The 25311-nt window shown below is 40.7% G+C and overlaps 1 protein-coding gene across 6 annotated transcripts; it reads left to right on the top strand.

Moving 5' to 3' along the window:
- The first annotated feature begins 1301 nt into the window (after nt 1-1301).
- On the top strand, nt 1302-24570 carry LOC125706877 (anoctamin-1-like). Of its 6 annotated transcripts, none has more exons than XM_048973725.1 (27): nt 1381-1883; nt 2124-2310; nt 4502-4610; nt 4715-5023; nt 5991-6089; nt 6176-6324; nt 6995-7049; nt 7459-7510; nt 7804-7859; nt 8140-8181; nt 10328-10392; nt 10476-10610; nt 12162-12322; nt 14809-14891; nt 15564-15575; nt 16056-16133; nt 16256-16330; nt 16671-16872; nt 17685-17796; nt 18506-18563; nt 18970-19070; nt 19762-19904; nt 20210-20362; nt 21472-21524; nt 21810-21994; nt 22195-22300; nt 22485-24570. In XM_048973725.1, exons 3-27 carry the CDS (start codon nt 4539-4541, stop codon nt 22689-22691), a joined length of 2763 nt encoding a protein of 920 aa, XP_048829682.1. In that variant the 5' UTR covers nt 1381-1883; nt 2124-2310; nt 4502-4538; the 3' UTR covers nt 22692-24570. The 6 variants fall into 6 exon arrangements, with proteins under 6 accessions (XP_048829686.1, XP_048829682.1, XP_048829685.1 ...); XM_048973728.1 differs by lacking the exon at nt 2124-2310 and having other exon boundaries at nt 1381-1663; nt 1777-1883; XM_048973726.1 differs by lacking the exon at nt 1381-1883 and adding an exon at nt 1884-1956.
- The last annotated feature ends 741 nt before the right edge of the window (nt 24571-25311 follow it).

Consider the following 25311-nt stretch of genomic DNA (forward strand, 5'->3'; position numbering starts at 1 on the left):
TTTTTTTTTCTGTTTATTTGCTTTTAAAAACTGTATGTTTGATTTATTTTCTTTCTCATTATGTTCAGCATTTTGGTACAACTTCAGTTGATTTTTGTCACCGTTGCCGGCATGGTCACTGGCTTACTGGTTTTGGGTGCCGGTGTTTACAGGTCTGTGGTTCTTGGTAACCAAAGTCTTGGTTCAGGTCAGCTGGTGCCTTGTTCCTGGATTTGTGCCCCTGATTAGCCAGCGTTCCACTGTGGTTGTGCTGGGCATCTGGTGCCATGTTTTTATGTTTTCTGAGATAGTCGTGCCTTTGTACTTCAGCCCCACTTCTTGGGTCCTGGTTCCTGATTCCTGTTCCTGCTTTTCCAGTGCTCTGCACCTGAGTCGGCCTTGTGCGTTTTATTTTGCAAAAGCCAATGAATACATTTACTTAACCAACTTCGAGTCTTAGCTATGGCATAAAGAGAGAATAATATTTTAACAAAATAATATTTGGACTACATTTCTTATATAGTGCCTTTCCTAAAAAAATGACAGGTTTAGAAATGTCATTTCGAGTTCATTTGAATCATATTAAGACCATCATAATGGGCCCTATTAACATTATATTTTATGCAGCATGTTCTGGGACAGGAAAACTTGTAGGTTAAATATACTACTGGGGGAACAGACCCCTGCAAAGGTACCTTTTCCACGTCTATACTGTCATTCATCTTAACATTACATGATTTAGCATTTTCTTTTCTTTTTAAGCGATGGAGGTGAAATCTCGGTACAGATTCTCTAGAACTCTCAAAAATGAAACACATAGTCAACCTAATTATGACTCAATTGTGTGTCTGCATTTGTCATTGTGATTGTGGTGCTTGATATTTTGTCCATTCCTTGCACTTTCAGATATCAGATGCATACTAAATGCTAGGGGCTAACTCTCCCCTATTATTATTATTATTATTATTACTTTACCATTTTTTAAATTTTAAATTTTAAATTTGGATCAGTGTGTTTTCTTATATACTCCTTCCTAAAACAACAGAATAGTGAGAAATTACTTTGATTTTCTTATTTTGTATTTCATGTAAAATCAGTTTTCTGTGTGGAAAAACACATACTAGTGGGGAAAAAAGTCTTCAGTTCTTATATTGTTTGTATCTTTGGGAACAGATAAGTCATAAATCCAAACTAACGGCCATAACCCAAGCGAGGTTACATTTCTCTAGTTAGGAATTAAAAAACGCTTCGAGGGATTACCAATCGCACAACGGGTTGGGGTTCAGTACTGCAGCATACACCCACATACAGAAACGAAGCCCAGGTGTCCGCGATTACGGCAGGTAAGGAATGCGGTTTCCATCACCTCCCATTGGCCTCAGGAATCACAACTGCACCACGGAGAGAAGTGTCGCTTGAAAGTAGATATATCTACACAAAATCTACTTGCTTCTTAGCTAAAGAGAATTGTGGATTTAAATATGCGAATCGCTGCTGGACAATCGGCACACCTATTTAAAGCACACGAAGCAGGAAGATTAATATGACAATATGGTTTTATTCAGGATTATGTAACTGGTTTGGATTGTACATTTCTATTGAACGTTTCTAACTCAGACAACTATCTCGCTGGCTCGCTGCCCATTACAACTAGCTGGACCAATGTTTTGGAAGAAGACTTCGGGTATGACAACTGTTTGAAGAACAAGAGAGGATTATTAGACACCACACCTGCAAAGCTTTAGGATCTAATTACATAAATAAGTTCCAACACCACCAATCTCTTTTTTTCTCCAGTTATTCTGGGATCGCGTTGTCTACCAAAAACTGTACCACCCATTTAGCGATTTATGCAAAATAGCTGCTGTGGAGTATAAATATCCTCTAAAAACTTCCCGAGACACGTAAGTGAAACATTCCATAAAAGAATCAATTAGCACATCCGTTGACATAAATCCGAGTTTTATTTGTTGAGAGGTAAGATCCTAAATAGGACGTATATAACTGCGGCTATATTGTAATTATGAGAAAACTGTGCTACAGGGGATGCACGTATAAAAAGTTCTGTAACGTGCATGTTGTTGTCTTGTCCTTCTCTTCTCATATTACTCATTTGCACGTCTTTCTTGCATTTATTTTTTTAGAGAAGAGTCGTATAACCACAGTAGATGGGGCCGCCTGCCGGCGCGTTTCCTCATTCTTCTGCATCGTACTTATTAAGGAATCGGATTGTGCGGCAGTTTACTTGAGGGCGCAGTTATGCTGTTGAATCACTTGCACATTAACTCAATACGCTGAGATTCCTAGTTGCATTGAAATACCGGCTACAAGGTGAGTTCGGTACAGCTGCTTGTAATGTATGAATTCTCTACGAGTAAAAACATGTATGCGTTGCTGCAAAACTTGTCGGACGTTTATTGTAAACGGCGGATTATGGCAAAAATGGCAGCAATGTATTTTAATTGATTTTTCTTTGGTTAAGCGATCCAATTAAAGAGTCGGTGTTGTGCAAATAATTGTGCGTTCCAATGGTATTAACGTGGCTGGAGTGATAAATCAAAGAGTTGATCAATCTTTTCGAGAAAGTTTCAAAGTTGCTGGTAATTTAAGGCATATTTGATAATATATCGAATAGGTATTGCGCGGGTTTTTACTTTGTTAATGTAAAAAATGTGTGAAAATGTTTGTTTTCTGGTCATGCAGTATGTACATTTAATTATTAAAATAATAAACTGTGGATATTAGGCCAGTCTGTATTTCTGAAATATATGCAAGACGCTAAAAACTCTGCTTAATTAATTGGTTTAATTTGTAAAGAATTTTATTTTCACAATGTCAGTTACCGAATTCTTCATAGAAATATGGAAATATAATTATAGTTTTATGTATCGTTATAATTAAGTAAAGTGTGTTTCGTCGCCCTTGTGTTTAGTAGTCAAGAATTTAATTGATGTAGCCTAATTATGAGTTAAAAAACGAAGGTGTGGTAAACTGTGCCTTTTCAAACATGATGACATCCAGTGGTGAAAACGGGAATAGCGTCAATCGAGAATAACTCCCTAACTCTTAATTATATTTAGACATTAGCTATTTCATCTTCCACAATAGAATTTGGACCTCCCAGTCAAATCACCAATAGAAAGATTTCAAAATCTGAAATGTATGCTGTATCAAATACGGCAGTCTGGCCTCAGACTGTTTCCTAAAGAATACATTTTAACATGGCAAACTTACTCTTTACAATGTGGTTGTAGATTTCACTCTGGTTATCTTAGGTAAATCCACGTCTAAGCACGATTTGGTTAAATATCCTGCTTTTTAAATGGGTGGATTGGTTTAGGGCAAATAGGTTTCTTTGGACTGAAAAGTTAAATGTCTTCTAAGTAATATACACACCAGTCATGGATTTTGTTTCTTTTTTGGTTATAAGGTTATAATTTGGTTATAATCATTTATCTCATGATTATGGGTTGCCTCTGAGCTGCCCTTAACCTTAATATCCAGAAACACACCTTAGTACAGCCCATCCCATTTGTTTTGGGTGTAACCGACTTGTCTTGTCTCAATTATATATATGATTTAATGTAAATGCAGTATGTTTTCAGAGGCATCTTACATATGTGGCCAAATGAGTGTATGAAGATTCACTGTTCTTTGGCTAATGCTGTCGCGTTATTGAACCAATTGCGATCTGAGCCTGACATCTTAATTTTCTCAATTGCCAGCTTACACATCAAATTATATTTGCAGAGGGTCAGTTGTGCGAGGTTTTGATGCTTTGACGATGCCGTGTGAGGTTTCATACGGGATCCGAATGCAGACGGCTAACTTTGGGCACTGCCAGCTTTTTCTCCCGTGTAACTGTGACGCCGCTTTTGACCTACGTAAAATGCCGTGTAGATTTCCGCAAACGTTTGCTGAAATTCTGTGTCTTTTATGTTGGAAGAGGCGCGATACGTAAAGACTGCATGTGACTTTGGTCTGTGGCATGGAGTGAAATATAATCATCTTTCCAAATTTTTTTCTGACAGTTGTGTGATTATTAAGGATGATTCCAAATTTCGGTTTGTGCTTTTTATCATTGAGGCTTATGGTGACATGGAAAGATTTGTATCAAGCCAAAATGAACTGTAGACCTAAATCGTAGTTATGAGTATAATGACTGTCAAATATTTCATAATTTTTTTAAGTCAGTTTTCATTGCTGGTGGTGCTTATAACTTCTTCCATGACTATTATTTCATTAAGCCATATGATACTACTGTGCAAACAGGGATAACACTCTGGTGCCAGTAGGTCTAATGTCACTGAAAGTTGTTTTGTAGCTGATAGTAGGAAACTCCTCTAAATTCATGGGTGGGACTGGACTGGGGACTGCATACTCAGTATTGTAGTCATGCTGAAATTGCGAAAGAATAAAATCTCCCCAGTGTTTTTGCTTAGTCCCACCCATGAATCTGTTTCTCGTTTGTGATCTGGTTTGAACTTATTTGTACTTCATGCTCTCAATCTCTGCTCAACAGCTGTAAGCAAAAAGCCAATCTGGGACCATAATCCACGATGACGCAGGACACGAAGTATGTTACCGTGTCCCCCTGTCCTAAGAGCCAAGACATCCTGGCACTCGATGGCGTAGGTTACCCTTCACTGTTTGTTAAAAGACTGCATTGTATTTTAATAACGCTTCCCCACAGTAACCCTAATGCTTTTGCCATTTTTATCCTTTGCTACAAAAGGATGGCCATCCGTACCAGCCGGGCGTCTGCTTCCAGGACGGCACAAGACGTGTGGACTACGTCCTGACCTACCATGTCAAGAAGTCCTGCAGGACGCTCCGGCCCTCGGTTAGCATCACGGCGAACGGCTTCTTCCGCAGGCTGCGCCGCTCCCTGCCGTGCAACGCAGAGCAGTCATCCGGGGCGAACCGAGACGCCGCAGTCGAGATGGCAGCCTTGGACCGACAGGAGGAAGAAAAGCGCTTTTTGCAGGATGAGTTTGAGGATAACCTGAGGGACATGGGCCTTGAGCTGGAGAAGGACGAGCATGTGAGCACCTTGCATGCTTCCATTCACGTTTGTACCTTTACTAGCTATGAGTAAGAATTTCTAGGGCCACCTGAAGCCTCTTTTGTCCCCTCCTGAGTGACCAACCAGGAATTCAATTGGCGACCCATTGACATCGACCTCACAGTAACCCCCTGTGTCACCTGCTTTTGGAATCGGCTCAAGGGCCCAACAGTGACATCACTCTACCAAACACAGGATATTAACCATCAGCCTTCAGTCCTAAATTGCAGTGCCACACACCAGCCAGCTTTGGAACTCGTTAGCACTTTTGATATAGTTTATTTTGAATATGCCGGAATATTCCCAAGCATGATGCAACAGGCCACATTACCTATGGGTGTGAATGGGGTGCATGTGCCCTTGACCCCATCCTGGGTTATTCCTTGCCTTGTGCCCGTAGCTTCCAGGACAGGTTTCAGACCCTGCCCCCCCAGAACACTGCATAGGACAAGCGGGTATGGAAAATGGCGAGACGGATGATGCACTGGGGGCACTTTTTTCATGATGGCGATTTATTCAGTTAAACTGTTGATTATTTATATTCGCATGTTATGTAAAACAGACGCATTTGCTTGGCAGCCATTCTTGCAGTTCTCAGTTACATTGTTAATCATTTAGTCATTTTTCATTTAGCCAGAAATGTTAACTATTAGGCACTCTGAGTCTTTTATAATTTGCATTGAATCCCTGCTGTAGATTTCATTTTATATATTGTATTTTAGTTTATATACTGCTGTGGCTGTTTTCTTACCTCTGGATTTTTCGTACATTACGCTACCTGAGTGAAAAGACATTTGGGTAGTTAACAATCAGGCTGGGCCTTGATTTGATGCTAATTAGCTCGCTGTCAATTTTAAATCGAATCGGCTTTAATCTGGATGTGCTGCTCCGTCTGTGAGTCCTGCTACTGTGGATTGCTTCAAAGCATCCTGTTATTTCTGTTCAGTCCAAGATTCCTGGGGTGGGATTCCTGAAGATACATGCCCCATGGGACGTCCTTTGTCGTGAAGCCGAGTTTCTGAAACTTAAGATGCCCACCAAAGAGGTTGGCTTTCTTCCCCCCATTTGTCACGAGTAGCTAAAGAGTCTTCAGCAATGTCTTTCTTCTTCAGACATCTGATCTTTGTGCAGGTTTACGAAGCCACCTCTCGGAACAAGATGGTAAAGCTGAAAGGGTTCATCGAAAATCTTACCAAGCCATTCCTTCCGGATGTAGAGGAGAGTAGGACCCACAATCCAAAGCATGTCTGCTATCCCTTTTCTAGGGAAAAACAACACCTGTAAGTACAATGTTATATATGCTAGGAAGCTATAGTATGTGCATGCTGGTATTTGTAGTAGTAGTAGTAGAGCTTTATTGTCGTCTCAGCCAGGGACCAAAGGTGTAACATCTAACACAACCGGACAACAGTACACCCAGACAGGATAATTGGGGGGCAGGGGGAATCAATAATATCTGTATATATATCTTTAAATATTCGTATACTTAAAAAGACCTTTAGAAGGGGGAGCACATCAGGGAGGCTGTGACAATACACAGTACGTTGTTCATCAATAGACAATGGACTTGTAGACTTATAGATTTGTAGTGTGAGAACCAGAGATGCATTTATACATAGTAGGTAGGGTTTAGGTCAGCTGGCTAGAGAATGGTGCCTGTGTACAGAATGTTGTGAGTTCATATCCCATGGCTGATGCAAAGTAGTTTTAAAATACCGGGGCCTTTATCCCCGGCTACTCCAGAGACGCTGTATGACTCAAAGGTTTATACATGTATATAACGCTCTGGGCAAAAGCATCTACTAAGTGAAGGAATCTGTTTTTAAACAAGTAGTGCTTCTTTTTGGGGATGCTAAAAGAATATTGTTGATGACATTTCCCAAAATGGCGGGCCTGTAAAATGAAAGAGGAAACAGCCATCTGATGCTCGCTCTTTGTGTTTTTACACAGGTTTGATTTGTCTGACAGACAGAACTTTTTTGACACTAAAACAAGAGGTTTGATAGTAAGTATTCCCAAACTGGTAAATGTTTGGGATGAATACTGTTGCCTGACCTGTATTATCGTAATCCATCCATCACAATGAATTAGATTTTATTACTAAAATATCGACAGCGTTTTTTAGCAGATGTTTTGGCCGTTTGGCGTATATTGCTGTTATTCCTGTTTCTAGAGCAAGAGAACTTCATTTTGGATCTTAAAGTGAAAATGTTTGCTTTGTTATGAATGTTCAGTTAATTTGCCAGTTATATGCAGTATTTTTAATTGCGCCAGAAACTGAGTGTGTTAGAATTTTGTCCTTGACTAGAGATGAAATTTAATAGATCACCTTATGAGAGTTTTTTAAATAAAGCGATTTATACATACAATATAGTATATGGTTGTTGTGTTTATATATCGTCTATCTGTTTTAGGTGTTTGAGGTGTTGAAACGCACAAAATGCATGAGCAATGAAGATGACGTGGGTAAGATGTTCTAACTGTTGTGTTTTTTGAACTAGGATTGGGAATCGGGGATATCTTGCCCTGTACTGGTTAATGGATACTGACACACTGGTGCATCATGCTGTGTTATGAATAGCATAAAAACGGTTACTAAACTATGAAATGAAATGTAATTTGTTGTACTTAGTGAATGAGGCACACCCTAAGTGCAAACCTGACAACTGTGAGAAAAAGGATCTTTTTCAAGTAACATTCCGATTTTTTTTTTTTTTTTTTTTTTTTTTTTTTTTTCTTTTTATTATAATCCTTTCAAGGGTTTCCCAGCCTTCTTGCTAAAGGGATTTACACCAGCGCCTATCCTTTACATGATGTAAGTGTGTTTTATTTCCTGAATGAACATGATATTTAAGCATCCAAGACAAAGTGAAATTGGCCGATGAGCTTTGCCCAGAGGCTTTGGCGGTGAAGCTGGCTTAGGACGTCACATGCGTTTCAACGGGGACAAGTAGCTTGTTAAATATCGTGTTCACATTTTGTCTTAATGGGTTTTGCTGATGTTGTACCTTTAGCTGTTAACTTTAGCAAATTTAAGGTAAACATTTTCAACTGAACAAGGATATTATTGTAATTAAATGTAATGTGCATTGTAGGGAGATGTGGATGACGAGACTCCAACCCCCAATGACAGGAAGGTGAGATGCACTAATTACTGATTGTATGTATGCCGTAATCTTGTTAGGATATTTATGAAGTAAACAACCAGCATGTGCGAACAGGCCGTGAATTAAAATGTTCCCTTTTTAATTATGTTAGCTTTCTTTTAATTACGTTGAGTCTTGCCAGCTTGTGAGATGGCTAATTATAAGAAAGTGAGGATTACTGGGAAGTCCCCACAAATATCGGTATAAAAGTGTGCGTGTGTGTGCATGTGCGGTGCTCTTGGCGATGCATTTAAGTGTTTTCTCCGATGACAGTTTGGAGCTCACGGCTACTGTTAACCAGTGTTACGTAGGTGCAGTAAGGTGTGCTTCAGCAGGACTTTTAGTTAATCATGGTTTGGATTAGAAAGTAGTTTTGCACCGTATGTGTCTCTATGGCAGTGGGGATTCACTCAGTAGTTGGACAGCAATTAAACAAATTTGCATGCACATGCAATAATGTAGCTGGAATGTACAAACTTTTCCAAATACTGCATCCCTTATTATTAAATAAAAATGATAGTTTGTTTCATTTTTTTAAATCAGAATCAGGTTTTTTGTTTGTGTGTGTGTGTGGCGCACAAGGAATATTGTTATGCGATAGAATCAAACAGTACAGATTAAATAAAATGTAAGACATATTATTTACAGACAGATGATGTACATAAAATGTAAACAGCATAGAAGGTGCAAAGTGTCTGGGATTCAATTCAGTTGTGTGTTGTGAGGAGCAGGGTGTAGCAGTCAGAGAAACAGGTGTAGTTCGATGATGCTGAAGCTTATATTCTTTTGTGAATTAACACATTTCCACAGAACTAGATGCCAAATTCTTGAAATGACAGGCTTCACGAAGGATCTTTGGCATTTATAAGCAGTGGAATGCAACCTGGCACTATAGTAACTGCATTTTTCTTTTTACAATCTGCGTCATATAAAATGCATTCAAACTGCAGAAGTATTTACAGACGGTTAAACGGCAAAATCGATGCTTAGTTTAGGCTAGTATTTAAGCATTTATTTTTATTCTATTCATTCTGGCGCACAGATGTTGCAAAATATGAATCTCTACTTTTCCAGTCGCACCCAACTCGCTCCCAACTACGAGGCACGCAAGCGTATAGTACCAGTTCATGAGTGAATCATGTGGCAGAGTAACCCAAACCACAAGGCATGTAGGCTAGCTTTCACCAGTGGTTTAATCGCTTCGTAACTAGTCACTAAACTGTGCCTGACTTGTAACCAAGAACAGGCCCCCCTGTTACTTCATTGGCTATCGCTCCATCATCAGTGTCGCAGCACAGATCTGAAAGGTTGAGATTCCTGAAGCCATGACTGCATCGGAGCTAACAGTCATACCGTCAAACAGAATGGCTGTAGCCTGTCTGGCTGTTTTACCTCCTGACTCTCAATCAGCATAATGTAGTGCATTATTGGGACTGCGATTACTGGAAGGTAACCCCTGGGTTATTTCTGTGAAAGTGATGTTGGTGTTGGGAGCAGCAAGGTGGCTTCACACCTCTGGGATCCATATTTGAGTCTCCGCCTTGGTTCCTTGTGTGGAGTTTGCCCATGTAGTTATGAGGATTTCTCTGGGTGCTGAGGTGAATTGGAGTTACCAGATTGTCTGTAGGTGTGTGTGTGTGTGTGTGTGTGTGTGTGTGTGTGTGTGTGTGTGTGTGTGTGTGTGTGTGTGTGTGTGTGTGTGTGTGTGTGTGTGTGTGTCCAGGGATACCTTACCTCGTGGGGACCAAATGTCCACACAATGTGATGAATACCCGTTTGTTTACCTTATGGGAAAACTCCCATCCATGACTGCAATGAAAAAACTAAAAATGCAAAAACTCTTGTATTTTGTTTGGTTACTTATGGTTAGGGCTGGGTGGGGGTTAAGGTTGTCGTAGTTAGGGTTAGCATTTTTCTCATGGAAATGAATGAGTGGTCCCCCAAAAAGATATGATTACACGATTATGTATGTGTGTGTGTGTGTGTGTGTGTGTGTTGGATGGATTGGGGCCCCATCCTGGGTTGTTCCCTACCTTGCGCTTTCAGAATAGGTTCTAAACCCCCGAGCTGGTATGGAAGATGGATGGACGATGGTTTTGCCTATGCTTTCTAGAAATTCTGTAACTTTGTTTTTTAGATTTTGTATAATGAATGGGCAAGTTACAGCAGCTTCTACAAGTTCCAACCTATTGGACTAATCAGGTGAGTTTGCATAATGTCGTCTTGGCATCGTCAGGAGTTTCTCTGTCCTGAAACTATTAACCGTCACTCTTGTGTTTTTCCAGGAAATACTTTGGGGACAAGATCGGCTTGTATTTCGCCTGGCTGGGCTTGTACACTCAGATGCTGATTTTTGCCTCTGTTGTTGGGGTCTTGGTTTTCCTCTATGGCTGTATCACAGTAGACCACGATATCCCCAGGTGAGCTTACGTTTTACTCACTTCGGAATTTTAATTATAGAAAACTACAGGGTAAATATAGGATACGGTCAGGGTCGACGGACGTCCGACCCTGTCCTGTGTGTTCCGTTTGACCAGCAGGTGTCGCTGATCCTGAACCTTCAGCCCTGCTATGTTTATTAGTTCCCCAGGCCGCTGCGTAATTCAATGGGTTGAGTGTGCAGCTCGGAGGCTGAACCCTCTGGTCTTAAGTTGGAGGCTGGCTGGAGACCAGCTTCACTTGTCATTCAGTGTGTATTGTTTTTTTGTTTCCCTATTGTTTATTATTTATTATGTTTCCCTGGTTAAGGTTTACCCTGCTCCTGCCCCGTTTAATCCTGTGTCTGCTTAACCTTTTGTTCCAAGTCCTTTCTTAGTAGTGTAACCCTTAGTGTTTGGTAATATTTAATCAATAAAATATGAGAAGGAGTGCGGTTGTACTCAAATATATCACAGTTGTGATTATCTTCGGCACTTGGCCTGCTGCCTCGCGCCTACGACCGAATCACAGCTGTGATATATTGGAGTACCACCGCACTCCTTCTCATATGTTATTACTTAAATATCAAGAAGCAATAAAATTTAAACTCTACAATTGTTACTTTGTGGTTTCTTCTAGTTAGTGCTTGTTTTCCTGTTTTGGTATTGACGCCTCGAGGTCTTTCATTTTCCCCTTTGTTGTGCTGTTTATTAATAAACCCTGTTTGTCTCGTGAGCTGCTGTGGCTCGTACTTCCTTTCCCTGCCTCACTGTAACGAATGCAAACTAAAGAACTGCAGTCTTCTGTCCTTCAGTGATTGGAAAGGCTTTTTTCTCCTATAGCTGCAAAATACCTTTTTTCTTGTGAAATCTACAAGTTTATTCCTTTCGTAGTCTTTCAGTGGACAGGTAATCCGATAACTTTAGGCAGAATATATAGTTGTGTTTTCACACAGGTGTATCAGGTTTTGGCCAAAAAAAAAATTTGTCAATTGAGTTTTGCACTCAGTGTAACCTGCACTAAGCACATTGTTTTTTATGTTTTAATTATGTACAATATATTATTATTATTGCTTGTCTTGATTGTTTTTTGCATGAGGGCAGCACAGTAGAGCAGTGGCTAGAAAGGTTGCCTTATACCTCTAGGTTCTCCAGTCTGCTACCACAGTCCACAAACATGCTGAAATGAACAGGAGTCCCCAAATTCTGTGTATGTGAATGGGGTGTGTTTACCCTGCGATGGGTCGGTGCTCCATCCCGGGTTATTTCCTGGCATTTGGCTGTAGCTTCCAGGTTAGGCTCTGAACCTCCACAACCCCACAGCCCCCCACTGGTTTGGAACATGGATGGATGGATGTTTTAATTTGGGCTAAAGTATTACAGGAAAAGAAGTATGAAATCACCATTTTGTTATCCAGTAAACTTGTGATTTTGCGGCCAGTGAGTAATTGTGTATTTTGACCTAAAACGTCCCGTCATTTACTTCTATAATTGACAACTTAAGTAGGAACTTGGAAGAGATGCTAATTTTGATGTATTATCTACCCAATATAGCATGGAGATCTGCGACAAGAGGAACAACATCACCATGTGTCCGATGTGTGACCAGGCCTGCAGCTACTGGAAGCTGAAGATGGCGTGCGGCACGGCGAGAGCCAGTCACCTCTTCGACAACACTGCAACCGTCCTCTTCTCCGTCTTCATGGCCCTGTGGGGTCAGTATCTTGGCAAGGGCAAGATGGGCAACATCTTCTAAGGGTGCCAGCGCCACCCCTCACACCCACCTGGCAAGCTCCATCACCACTCCCCACGTAATATTTGAGACAAAGTGAAAACGGGTGGTGAAGTTTCCCCCCCCGGGGAGCCTGTGGTGAAGCTTGACTAGGGCATCAGCTGCACTATATGCCAATCAGTGTCGTCCCAAGCTGATATCAAAGATCAGAATTAGGGCCAATCCAGTTTTTTTTTTATTGATCGGTATTGACTAACACAGCCTGATCTAAAGCCCGATCTACTTAATTTCCCTCGTCTGCAGGGTGTAAATATAGACGGGGCCAAGCTCCACCTCCGTATCCAAATCACAACTTGCCTGAGCGCAGCACTGCCGCCTCCAACGTTAACCTTTACTTTTTCCTTAATGTTCCGAAATTTACTAAAAGATTCAAAGAGAGTGGTTTAATACATAGTCTGTTTTGTGCTAAAATCATGTTTTTTCAACATCTTGATTTCTGCCCCAACGTATTTTGACTTATTTTGCTTACCGTACTGCTAGATAAAACTTCACTTACTAACTAGACGCTGCTACAAGTAAGCTGTTTATAAGAAGCAAACTCCAGTCCTGGGGGGCCGGAGCCCTGCACATTTTTTGGGTTTCTACTCATTTTACGCACCGGATTCAACTCCTTGTGTTAATTACCACAAAGCTCTTGAGCTGAATCATTTGTGGTGGATCAGGGAAATAACTGAGCTACACAGGACCTGCGGGATTGCAGTGTCACACCCCTGGTTTAACGGATGGAGGCCACTGGTATTTTTCCCTCCTCATCTTTTCTGTTTTTTTTCACTAGTTTTGCCCTCCAGGATGGCGTATCTATACATGCCATTGCCAGAAGGTTTGCTGTGTCTCCCAGAACAGTCTCAAGGGCAAGGAGGAGATTCCAGGAGACAGGCAGTTACTCTAGGAGAGCTGGACAGGGCTGTAGAAGGTCCTTAACCCATCAGCAGGACCGGTATCTGCACCTTTGTGCAAGAGCTCTGCACTGGCAGAACTCTACAAAATGACCTCCAGCAGGCAACTGGTGTGAATGTCTCTGACCAAACAATCAGAAACAGACTTTATGAGGGTGGTCTGAGGGCCCAATGTCCTCTAGTGGGCCCTGTGCTCACTGCCCGGCACTGTAGAGCTGGCATTGGACTGGCATTAGCCATAGAATACCAGAATTGGCAGGTCTGCCACTGGCACCCTGTGCTTTTCATAGATGAGAGCAGGTTCACCCTGAGCACATATGACAGACATGAAAGGGTCTGGGGAAGCTGCAGAGAACGTTATGCTGCCTGTAACCTTGTTCAGCATGATCAGTTTGGTGGTGGGTCAGTGATGGTCTGGGGAGGCATATCCATGGATGGACGCACAGACCTCTACAGGCTAGACAACGGCACCTTGACTGCCATTATCCTTGGACCCATTGTCAGACCCTATGCTGGTGCAGTGGGTCCTGGGTTCCTGCTGGTGCATGACAATGCCCAGCCTCATATGGTGAGAGTATGCAGGCAGTTCCTGAAGGCACTGGTACCATTGACTGGCTCCCACGCTCGCCTGACCTGAATTCAACGGAACACCTCTGGGACGTTATGTTTGGTTCATCAAACACCGCTAGGTTGCACCTCAGACTGCCCAGGAGCTCAGTGATGCCCTGGTCCAGATCTGAGAGAAGATCCCCCAGGAAACCATCCATCGTCTCATTAGGAGCCCTGACATTGTTAGGCATGCATACATGCACGTGGGGGCCATACAAACTACTGAGTGTGATTTTGAGTTCTGATTCTGATTTACGAAATGGACTAGCCTGCCTCATCATTTTTTCACTTTGATTTTCGGGGTGTCTTTGAATTCAGCCTCTGTAGGTTGATCATTTTCATTTCCATCAAACGATGTGGCCTCCTTTCATTCCTAACACGTTACCCATATCAGTATAGATATCTAACATGATTTTTTTCCCATTGAGATCTGACGTGATTGCTCAAAAATTTTAAATGAACAATGTATTTATTAAAAGATTTGAATGGAATATATCAGGACATCCCTAATGTCAGTCTGTATACCATTCCTTTCACCCTTTTGCAACTACTGGGTGAGTGTGGAACCTATCCTAGGAAACACAGGATACCCTCCCCAAGATGCTAATCCAACACAAGACACCCACTATGAGATGTCACCTAGCATAACTGCATGTCCTTGCAGAGGTGGGGTTCAAACCCCCAGGTTCTGGGATCGTGAGGTAATTCCGATACCCACTGAGTCGCCCTGTCAAATGGAGGTTTTTTTTTTGTTCATTACAGCAGTGTAACATCTAATAGCACGTCTAAATTTTAGAGCGTGTATGTAAGTATGTTAGAGAATTTATCCTTTTCTTCACGTCTGCTTTCAATGCAGACGGAACTGAAAAAGCAGTGATTAGTAAATGGTGTCATCTTTCTGCAGCCTCCACGTTCATGGAAAACTGGAAGCGCAAGCAGATGCGGCTGAATTACAAGTGGGACCTGGCGAATTTTGAAGAGGAAGAGGTGAGAGTTTGCGAGGACATTCACACCGAAAATGGGTTTATGTGAACTTTAGCACCAGGCTTCCTCCAGGTCCTCTGCTTTCCCCACTCAGTCCAAAAACATGCTATGGGGAAATGGAGTTTTAAAATTGCCTGTGTGTGTGTGTGTGTGTGTGTGTGTGTGTGTGTGTGTGTGTGGTGGGGACAAAACTTGCCCCACAGTGTAATTAAGATCTTTTTTTTTTGATGTGGGGACCATTTTTCAGGACTCCAGAAAGATCTGTGAATACAATCAAAAAAGTAAAAATGCCAAAGGTCTCAAAAGCCATATTTTGTTTTGTTACTTATGGTTAAGGTAAAGACTGGGTGGGGGGTAGATTAGAGTTTTCACCATAGAAATGAATGGAGAGTCCCCACAAAGATATAATTACAAACCCCCTAACCCTAAATAGAAGGTGGATGGATGGATGGGGTTTAATGCCGTTTTTAATCTACTTCTTTATCTCAAGTGATGATGATGATAATTGTCCTTTTGTATGTAGAAATCACTGCAGAATAATCAATTTTTGGCAAGGACATGGCCATTAACTCTGTTTTAAATGCTCGAATTGTTTGATTGAAAACGAAATACTGATTTGCAATTTGTTTGTTTTGGTGTATGTTTTTCGTTTGTGTTCATCTGGATGTCCTGAAGGAGTTGCTCAAGGTTTGAAAGATGGCCGTTTCTCTGCCAATCGTATGATGGCCACCGGTTCTTTCAGCCTTGCTCTGCTGATTCATTCGACACGTTTTCTTTTCATTATGTCATTAACGACTTCCCGTTCCTTTTGTTTCTCTTACTCCAATGTTCACTCGATGTTCTTCACTGGCTGACACACCTACTCATCGTCTGGTTAACTGGCTGTCTCTATCTCTGCGAAATCGCTGCTCTTCAGCTGCTGCAGTGCAGAATATGGGGCGCTTTATCCGTTCGGTCATTTCTGTGGCATATAGAAAAAGTTTGACAAAGATCTAAATATTGCTGTGCAGTACTGCCTGTACTGACTGCAAAGTCTCTGCAAGGGAACTAACACTGAGATGAATGCTGCCAAACCTGTATGCGCTCACGCCATAGTCTCTTCTGTTTTTATGGGAGTCCGTTATGCCAGAGGAACAGATTCCAACAGATGTATCATATCTCACGTAGGATCACCCACGAACTGACTATGAGAACAAAGTGAAGGAGAAGATACTCAAGCAAATTGAAAAGAAACCCCATAAAGAGGTAATTGGGCATTCCTGTTCCTCTTCTGGTATCGGGATTGCAAGCGTCCATTGAACTTGCAATGAACATTTACATACGGTACAGTCATTTTGTGGACCTCTAAAATTTATATTTATGTTTAGACAAAAACTGTCAAGCTAACATGGAGGGATAGGTGCCCAGCCTATATGACCTTCACAGTTTCGATGTTGTTAATGGTAAGCCTGCATCTACATTCCATTCTTATTCTGTAAATAAGGTCCACGGGGACTCAGACAGTCCATGTTTTTGCTCCCTCCCGGTAGGAAGCTGGAAGGGAGCAAAAATGTAGATCGTCTGACAGGAAGCTCAGAGGGAGCAAAAACATGGACCGACTGCGGGTCCCGGAGGACTGGATTGGGAAACGCGTAATATGTATAATAATAATGCTGTATTATCATATGAGCAAAATGTTTACATCAAGTGCTGTACATGCTACAATGCAGTATACATGTTCTGGACTTGAATTCTACAATCTGTCATTTCCTCTTCCTGTTGTGTTCTCCCTCTTCCCCTCAGTTTTTCGTGAGCTTCGCCATTGTGCTCGCGATAATCATCTACAGGGTCACGACTCAGGCCGCCCTTCAGATGAGCACCGTCTCTACGGCGCGTTCCAACGTGCGGCTGACCGTCGTCTCCACTGCCGTCATCATCAACTTGGTGGTCATCCTCATCTTGGATGAGGTGTACGCCAAGGTCGCGGTCTGGCTCACTCAGCTAGGTCAGCATGGCTGCCGGCGTCACAGAAATGCCTCACCTTTTACGTGGCAGTGAAAGTCTACTAACGGCCTGCTTAATTCTAATTGGTGGGGGCGTTGTGTGGCTCACTGGCTTAGGGTACTATGCCTGCGATTGGAAGGTCTCCATTTCAGATCCTAGGGTCCGTAGAGTGATTTCACTAGTGGGGCCCTGAATAATACTCTTAACCTCCTGTTGCCACAGCGATTGTCTGACCCTGTCTCATCAAAATAAACAAATAGATAAATAAAATGGTCAATTGACATAAAAGCATCTGCTAAAATAGATGGTAATTAAGTATGAGGCTAGTTTGGCTTGAAAAGATTCTAAAATGTATTGAAACATGCTTTTAGATCTCTTGCCATTCTTTACCTATTAAATTTATGTCAGAATCCCGGAGTCCTGTGTAGCCTAATTCTTTCCTATTCTACAACAAAAGATTCAGCTCAAGAGCTGTGTGGTAATTAGCACAGGGAGTTGGATCAGGTGTGTTAAATGAGGGTGAACCCGAAAACTGTGCAGGGCTCCGGCCCTTCAGGACTGGAGTTTGACACCCCTGGTATAAGCTCAGTAATTAAAGGTAAATACTCCAGTATAATGAATTGCTGTGCCCCTGGTTGAGGTCAGGAGGCCATGACAGGTAAGTGCACTACGAGGAGGAGGAAGGAACACGCGACAAATAGGAAAAAGCTGAAAAAAGCGAAACACAGAGTGTGCAATTTGGTATCAGACACTATTTCTGTGATATAGCTGTTTCGTCGAGTCCTCACAGCACTCCCTCCGTTTTCCCCCCAGAGGTGCCGAAGACTGACACAAGCTATGAGCAGAGACTGATCATAAAGACCTTCATCCTCAAGTTCCTCAACTCTTTCAGCCCCATTTTCTACGTTGCATTCATGAGGGGAAAGTGAGTATCTAACTTTTCTGTGGTCTTGGATGTGATTTGCATTCCCTGATTTGAATTATCCATCAATATTTAAATATGTCTTTGGACACAAATGGCCTTTCATTTTACTATATCTAAATTTACCTTGGCAGCAGTCATGGAGATGGACTAATGATGTTTTTGCTTGTGCTTTGCTACTGGGGTTGGAAATTCTTATTGATGCGTGTCTTCATGTTTACCAATTGTTTATTTAATGAACATCACATTATTAATTAAAATAAATGTATAGATGAAGAATAAACAGTAAGCTTTCAATGCAGAAAGAAATCTATAACGTAGCCCATCATGGTCAGAAGCTGTAGCCCTTCCCATCTGACATTCAGGCCTTAAGCTGGGTCCACACCAAGCTGATGGCAAAAAGTAGACGCCAACCAAGGCCGAAGCCTGGTCGATTGTGAAAATGTGCGTTAAAATGCACCAGCACAGGTGGTAGCGACGACTGACATACAGCCCAGTTAGTGCTCCGTTTCACCAGCTAGCTTCAATGCCGATTCAGAGTGTTAAATGGGCCAAAATGGTACTGCCAGGGCCCGACTGTGTCCGCCATAAGTGACCACTGTCCCTATATGTAATGATAATAACAAGACTGGCTCCAGTGTGTGGTTAAACAGAAATATTGCTGAATTTCAAACCTTTGGCTGAAAGTTCTTCTGTCTGGTTTTGTCAAAAGACTCATCGGTCGTCCAGGAAAATATTTGTATGTTCTGGGATTATACCGGATGGAAGAGGTAAACAGCCACCCGTAATTATCAATTAACTGTGCAAAATATCATATAATAAAAATGCAGGAACATGAAGCTGCCACATTGCAAATAACATAATATGAAGCCAGTTTGTATTGCCAGTAACAGCACAGCATTTCCATCAGTATCAGTAGATATTCGTACACTTGACATATAGACACATATGAGTGTTTGTCTCATTTCCCAAATATAGCGTGAATTACAGCATGCAGTGATGACTGGCTCACAATCACACCTGTATATATCTGTACCAAGTACTGGTGTTTGTTTGTGCACAGCGTGACTATTTCCATGTGACTGTAGATTATACCATGACTAACCATACATTTGGTTATAGTGAATATAAGCAGGGTTTGTGATGGGTCTCCCCCCCCTGCCCCCCGCCCCCCAGTGTGCTCACACAGGTTGTTTGATGGAGCTTTGCATCCAGCTGAGTATCACCATGCTAGGAAAACAGCTGATCCAGAACAACCTCTTTGAGATTGGCATTCCGTGAGTATGGCTCCCACGAGGTCACACAGACGGACACTAAGCTGGGTCAGATTGTATCCAGTAGTAATGGTTTTAAATGACTTCATAGCGCCACACTACAGTAGGTAGCTGATGGTGCATTAAGGATCTTTACTCATCAGACAAATGCACATTTATTTCAAACCTCTGTTCTGTGTTCCTTTGAACGCAACAATATAAATTAAGACATACAGTATATATATATATATATATATATATATATATATATATATATATATATATATATATATATATATATATATATATATATATATATATATATATAAATAAAATAGAAATTTGTCACGGCGGGAATTCCACAAAGCAAGATTTTTTTTTTTCTCATTTGCCAGGTAACTTAAGCCAAATCTAAGGCGTGTCCAATAAGATTGTCACTTTCCTGTCCTCTTATCGGACAGTTTTCACGTTTGGCTTAAGTTATTTCAGCTAACTGGGATTTTATTTTGTGTAACACCTCCCCCTGGTGGTGGTGTTGATGTTTAATATTGTCTTAATAATACTCCATAATTTTTTTTTCAGGATATTATATTTGTTTGCTTTATACCTTGTAATTTGGTGTCACAGACTACGTGTTTCCACTGTGTTTTTTTCACTTATCTTATTTGATGTAGCTGCTTTCATTACTGTTGTTGTTGTCGCTATGATCCCCCAGCAAACTAAAGAAGCTGATAAAACGCTTCAAATCAAAGAGGGAGGCTGGCCAGCAGGACCCTTTTAGCGGTGATCTGAGGCGCTACGAGAAAGACCACTTCCTCGAGCCGTTCGGCAGTCTCAACCCGGAATACATGGAGATGAGTGAGTCGGGGGTTTGGGTTTAGACGCCCGATAAACCATATGAAGGATTGGGACGGTGCTTGTATTTTCGTACACAGCAACATGACATATATCATACACATTATGCACCAAAATATTTTCTATACTGTTTTTGGATTTGCAGTGGTTGTGAGAATGTTAAATATTTAAAATATTGATATAGTCTCATAAGCGTATATTTAACACACTTGAACTCCTCCTCTCTCATTCAGCATGGCATGGTGACCTGTAGAAAATGGATATAAGGACGACAGAATGTTCATATGCGTAATTCCCTCTCCCTGCAGTTATCCAGTATGGGTTTGTGACGCTCTTCGTGGCATCTTTCCCATTGGCGCCAGTGTTCGCCCTTTTAAACAATGTCTTGGAGATTCGTCTCGATGCTAAGAAGTTTATTGCTGAGCTGAGAAGACCTGTACCCGCAAGGGCCAAAGATATAGGTGAGATTCTACCTTCTCCAAACTGCGACCCTGAACAACCATGACATGTCATTTTACTGGCAACCTTAAGGTAGCTTGCTAGCTGTCTCAGCATGTGCGCAGCGATGGTGTTTGTGTAGCTGGGTGTTTGTAGTATATTTGCATTCTGAGCTTTGATTTCACCATCAAAGTCTAGACAAGCAAAATAAGGCAAATCAATTTGATGCTATTTGTTTTTCCTTTATCTTTCTTTCTTCCTCATTCTTGTCAATAATGTATTAACTCAATGTGTCTCATCTCTTTGATGATAATTCAGAAATCACTGAACACATTCATGTAACACAGCACCTACATTTTGGTTGCTTATCTCACCCATATATGTGTAGTTATTTAGGTATTTTAATGGAGCCAAGTTAAGTACAAGCAGCTCTTGACTTGCATAAAACTGACATCATGAAGTCAGTCCGGACTTGTGCAAGAAATATCCAAGGTACTTAGCGTTTCTGGAAGCACTAGCACAATACAGGTGATATATTCCTGTAAGTGAATTGACATTTTATCTTTTCATTTGTTCTTTGCTAGGTATTATTATTTTTGGCTCTTGTTTTTGCCTTGTGTGAGGGTTTTTGGGACAAATTATTCACATCTGTTGGGAGCTGCCTGTACTTTGCTTATGGGCTGTCCTGTAACTCCTGAAACTGTGATGCAATTGTGTGGTGCTGACATGTAGTTCAGTGAGTTAAAACATTATCTCGGTGATCAAAGGGTTGTTGGTTCAAATCCCCTGGCTGGCAAAAATGTTACTGTTGAGCCCGTAATAGTCAATTCCCTAAGGGAGCAGCTAACTCTGCTTTCTCAGTTTTATGTTGCTTTGGATAAAAACTATCGGTTACGTTAATATGCATCTATGCCCTAGGTTACCTTTTAGTCCAGAACCGTGGTCATTTCTAATGCGAAACTTTTCTAATGGGTTTGTTTGTTTTCTTCATAGGTGGGCCAACATTTTAGTCTGGATCTTTTAACGATAAAATAGTTCTTTAAATCTCGTGTGTCCCAAAGTAACAATGTGACAAACTAGCCGAATTTTGCAGTGGGTTTTGTTGCAGTCACCTCTTCTGTTTTCGCTTTAGGTATTTGGTATAATATTCTCAGTGGGCTCAGCAAAGTCGCCATTGTTGTGAATGTAAGTGAACAGGATGGAATAAAAGAATAATAATAAAAATAAGTCACTTTATTGTACATTACACACTAGTTATGGGTATTTATGATTGTTTATCTTTTATTTATCTCTTTACGCTAATGCACCCTGTTTAACAGCCTTGGAGTTGGGCAACCAAGTATTTCACAACATATTATATTCTAACTGTGTATGTGACAGAACTTTGATAATTGAGATTTATTTATTTATTTATTTATTTTAAGTTGCATATCTTTATAATCCCGTTTAAAGGCTGGATTGTTTTCTTAGGCTTTCGTCATTGCATTCACGTCTGACTTCATCCCACGCCTGGTATACCAGTACGGGTACAGCCCAGATGGTACCATGCATGGTTTTATCAACCACACCCTGTCGTACTTCAACGTCAGCCACTTCGAGCCCAATACAAATCCTCTACAGTCCTTACATTTGGACTATCAGGTCAACGTTTGCAGGTACGAGTCTGACCGTCTCTTCTAATGCATTTGGGGATGTAGCTTTTCATTCTCAAATTCCATTAAAACCTTATATTCTGTGCATTCGCCTTTTTTTGTACACAATATGCTGCTAAAGATTAAACAAAAAAACTGCACACTGCTTACGTGATAGTAAGCAGTATTAACTTTTAATTTAATGAATTTCTTCCACATCTCAGATTCAAAGACTACAGACTTGCACCTTGGTCAAGGACCCCATATGAAGTCTCCAAGGTCTACTGGGCTGTCCTAGCTGCCCGACTAGCATTTGTCATCATTTTCCAGGTGATGGTCTTTTTTTTTCCGTCCAGATAGAATGTAATGTCATTGCTCCTCTCACCTTTGCTGCTGTTTTCCAGTTTATGAATCTGAATATAACCTTATTTCAGAATACACCCCATTGTTTGAGATGTTTAGGTGATGAGGAGCTGTGTTTTAGTTCTAAAGATATCCGTCACTTCTCCCCCAGAATGTAGTGATGCTGATGAGCGACTTCGTGGATTGGGTGATCCCAGACATACCCAAGGAAGTCACCATTCGCATCTACGAAGAGAAGAAGCAAATTGTGGAGTTCTTCCTGAAAGAGGAGCAAGGCAAGACACAGAGCCTCCACAACATCCCCCCAGAGGATAACAGGGATCAGAGCAACAAGCAGGCCTACCCACAACGTTTATAGCGCCCCCTACTGCCTGCCTGTGTGTGCTCAGTCTCTGGTATTTTAAGATGAGTGACTGCAGGGCAGGAGAGGCAGTGACTTCACTTCTTCAGCCTTCTTTTCCTCCAACTTTCCGAGTTTCTGTCAGTCAGTCAGCCTGCTGCACCCCACAGAACTGGGGTCACACTAAATTGCGGCGCATAAAATATTTAAATATTTGCAAACAAGGTGAAGTCCAACCACACTTTGATCTTAAGGTGGAAAGCATGAAACCTGAAAGCTTTTTAAAAGTGCATAAAGAATTAAAAATTCATATATATAGCATACATTTTATAAAAAAAAAAAACTTGTGTATAAATATGTACAGTGAGTATTCAGTGTATCAATATGGGGATGGAAATTGAAATTATTTTCAATATAATGATTTTTTTGAAGACTTTCATTCTCTAACAATGCAAGTCAGACTGGATGTAGTGTAAATGTGAGTAAAAGTTTACCAATGTGTAAAAGTTTACTAAAGGCTTAAATTTCTGATCTTACAGCACACCTTGAATTACAGTGCAAAAATGGCTCAGGATTAGAGGGCTCCCCCTGTTGGTCAATCAAGGCCACTTTAAACAATTTCCACCACCCATCTACTAACAACTTTTCCTACTCTGGTCCACTGGGTGGCCTAGAACCTATCCCGTGCCGTGTAGGGCCTGAATCCTCAATGCTGGAGGTGTTTGGCAACAGTGTTATTTATTGAGCCACCAATTTGCTACAGGGCATTTGTTACAGGCAATCATTTGTTCTCTGAGATGTATGTGTAATCAATCACAGCTGACTGTTAAAACCAGTTCCCGCATAATTTTGTTTACCTGTTAGTGCAGCCTTCGCAGTGTAGCATGTTTAAATCCAGACCATATAACACCCTTGCTGTGTTCCATCCCTGTAATTGCATAGTAACATGATTTATTGTCTTGCAACCAACGTTCAATTTCAAGCACTCTGTTCTACTGCAAGCATCAAGAGACCTCAGTAGTTGTCAAAACATGATTCTCAGGCATTTGTGTTTCCTCCCTCCACCCATTCTGCTTATCCAGCCAAAACTGGCGGCGCTTTTACTTAAATTAAGCATTTTCTTATATGTTAAGCTTCCCTAGACCCCCCACAGTTCTTACTCACTTTCAGGTAGCCCAGTATTCTGGATTAACCTACCGTTTGTCTGCTGTTCTCCTCTTTCACTTTCTATGAATGTGCTAGCAATTCAGTAACGCGTCCTTTTCCATTTTCTTGTTTCCTGTATGGTTGCTGTGCCCTTTACCAACATTTCTTACATACATTGTCTTTTGTGTGTGTTTCAGGGGTAATTATACTATCACAAACTGATGTTTATTCTATCGGATGTTTCTCAATAAAGGCATTTTGAAGCGTAATTTACGTTTTACACCAAAGATCTGTTTCTTTAATTACATATTCAAAATGTTATTTTGATTAAAAAAAGACATTTGTAGTTTTTGTTAGTATGCCTCTGTTCTTTGTAGATTTGTAATGGCATATATCTGTACTACAGATATGTAGGACTGTATATATAAATGACAACTTATTCTATCTTGGATTGACAGCCCTACAAATGTAATGGTGAGTAAACTGCTGCAGTTAAATTACAATATCAAACCACTGTTCACCTGTAACACAACCACTTATTTAAGGTACAATATCAATCCACTGTTCATCTGTAACACAACCACTTATTTTCTGAGAAAATTTCAAGAAAATACATTTTTTGTAGTTGCTGTGTCCTTTCACAAACTTATTTTGTCACAATGTTTGCAGAATTTTAACAGTTTCTCGGGGTATTAAAATTGGTGTTTATTGTATAGCATGTTTTTCAATAAAGGTATTTTTAATCAATTCATATTTTATACAGAAGCGCTCTTTCTTTACATATTCCAAGATATTAAATTTAATTAAACAGCTTTTCTATCAGTATGCATCTGCTCTTTGTAGAAAATGTATATTTTACAATGTATACAGCTGTACTTTATATTTTGTATATTTATATACAAAATGTTATTCTATCTTAATTGGAGTGACAGAGCAATGCACATGTAATGGTTCATAAACTACCACAGTAAAGGTGCGATACCAAACCATTGTTTACTTCTAATACAAACAGATCTTATTTTCTGAGAAATCTGAAATAAGAACTACAGAACTTCTTGTCTATTCATGCAAAATAATATATGTTTTTCGAATTAATGGTCGAAACAACAATTGATGTAGATATCCAAAATGATGTCTCTGGCCATAATTCAATGTCTGATATTTGTATCTCAAATTTAATCTGCAATTAAATTTAGTTGTAATGTTTGAAAACAGTCATAGAAATGTAATAAAAATGGATTTTGTAGGTGTTGCCTGGTGTAAATATAAATAAATTAATACAATTATAAATACAAGGACCTATAATTGAAGCAACATGCAGCTGAAGTACAAATGTATAATCAGAGTGAGAATGCAGGCATTTGTACAGCAGTATATGACGGAAATTCCAAATTCTTCCGTCGGGCCCAAGGTGCTTTCCCACTTTTCTTCGACATGTTTGTGACGTCAGAGGTGACTAATTTACCCTGAATTTACGACGTGCTAGAAAAAC

Source organism: Brienomyrus brachyistius, chromosome 13 (genome assembly GCF_023856365.1).
Source record: "Brienomyrus brachyistius isolate T26 chromosome 13, BBRACH_0.4, whole genome shotgun sequence".
NCBI lineage: Eukaryota > Metazoa > Chordata > Actinopteri > Osteoglossiformes > Mormyridae > Brienomyrus > Brienomyrus brachyistius.

Bases quoted from the DNA above. Each gene is read 5' to 3' on its own strand.
- LOC125706877 (XM_048973729.1), top strand. From the start codon at position 4,539: ATGACGCAGGACACGAAGTATGTTACCGTGTCCCCCTGTCCTAAGAGC. The intron at 12,323-14,808 runs GTCAGTATCTTG...ATCTTTCTGCAG, and splicing joins CGTCTTCATGGCCCTGTGGG to CCTCCACGTTCATGGAAAAC. The intron at 17,797-18,505 runs GTGAGTATCTAA...TTTTGTCAAAAG, and splicing joins GTTGCATTCATGAGGGGAAA to ACTCATCGGTCGTCCAGGAA.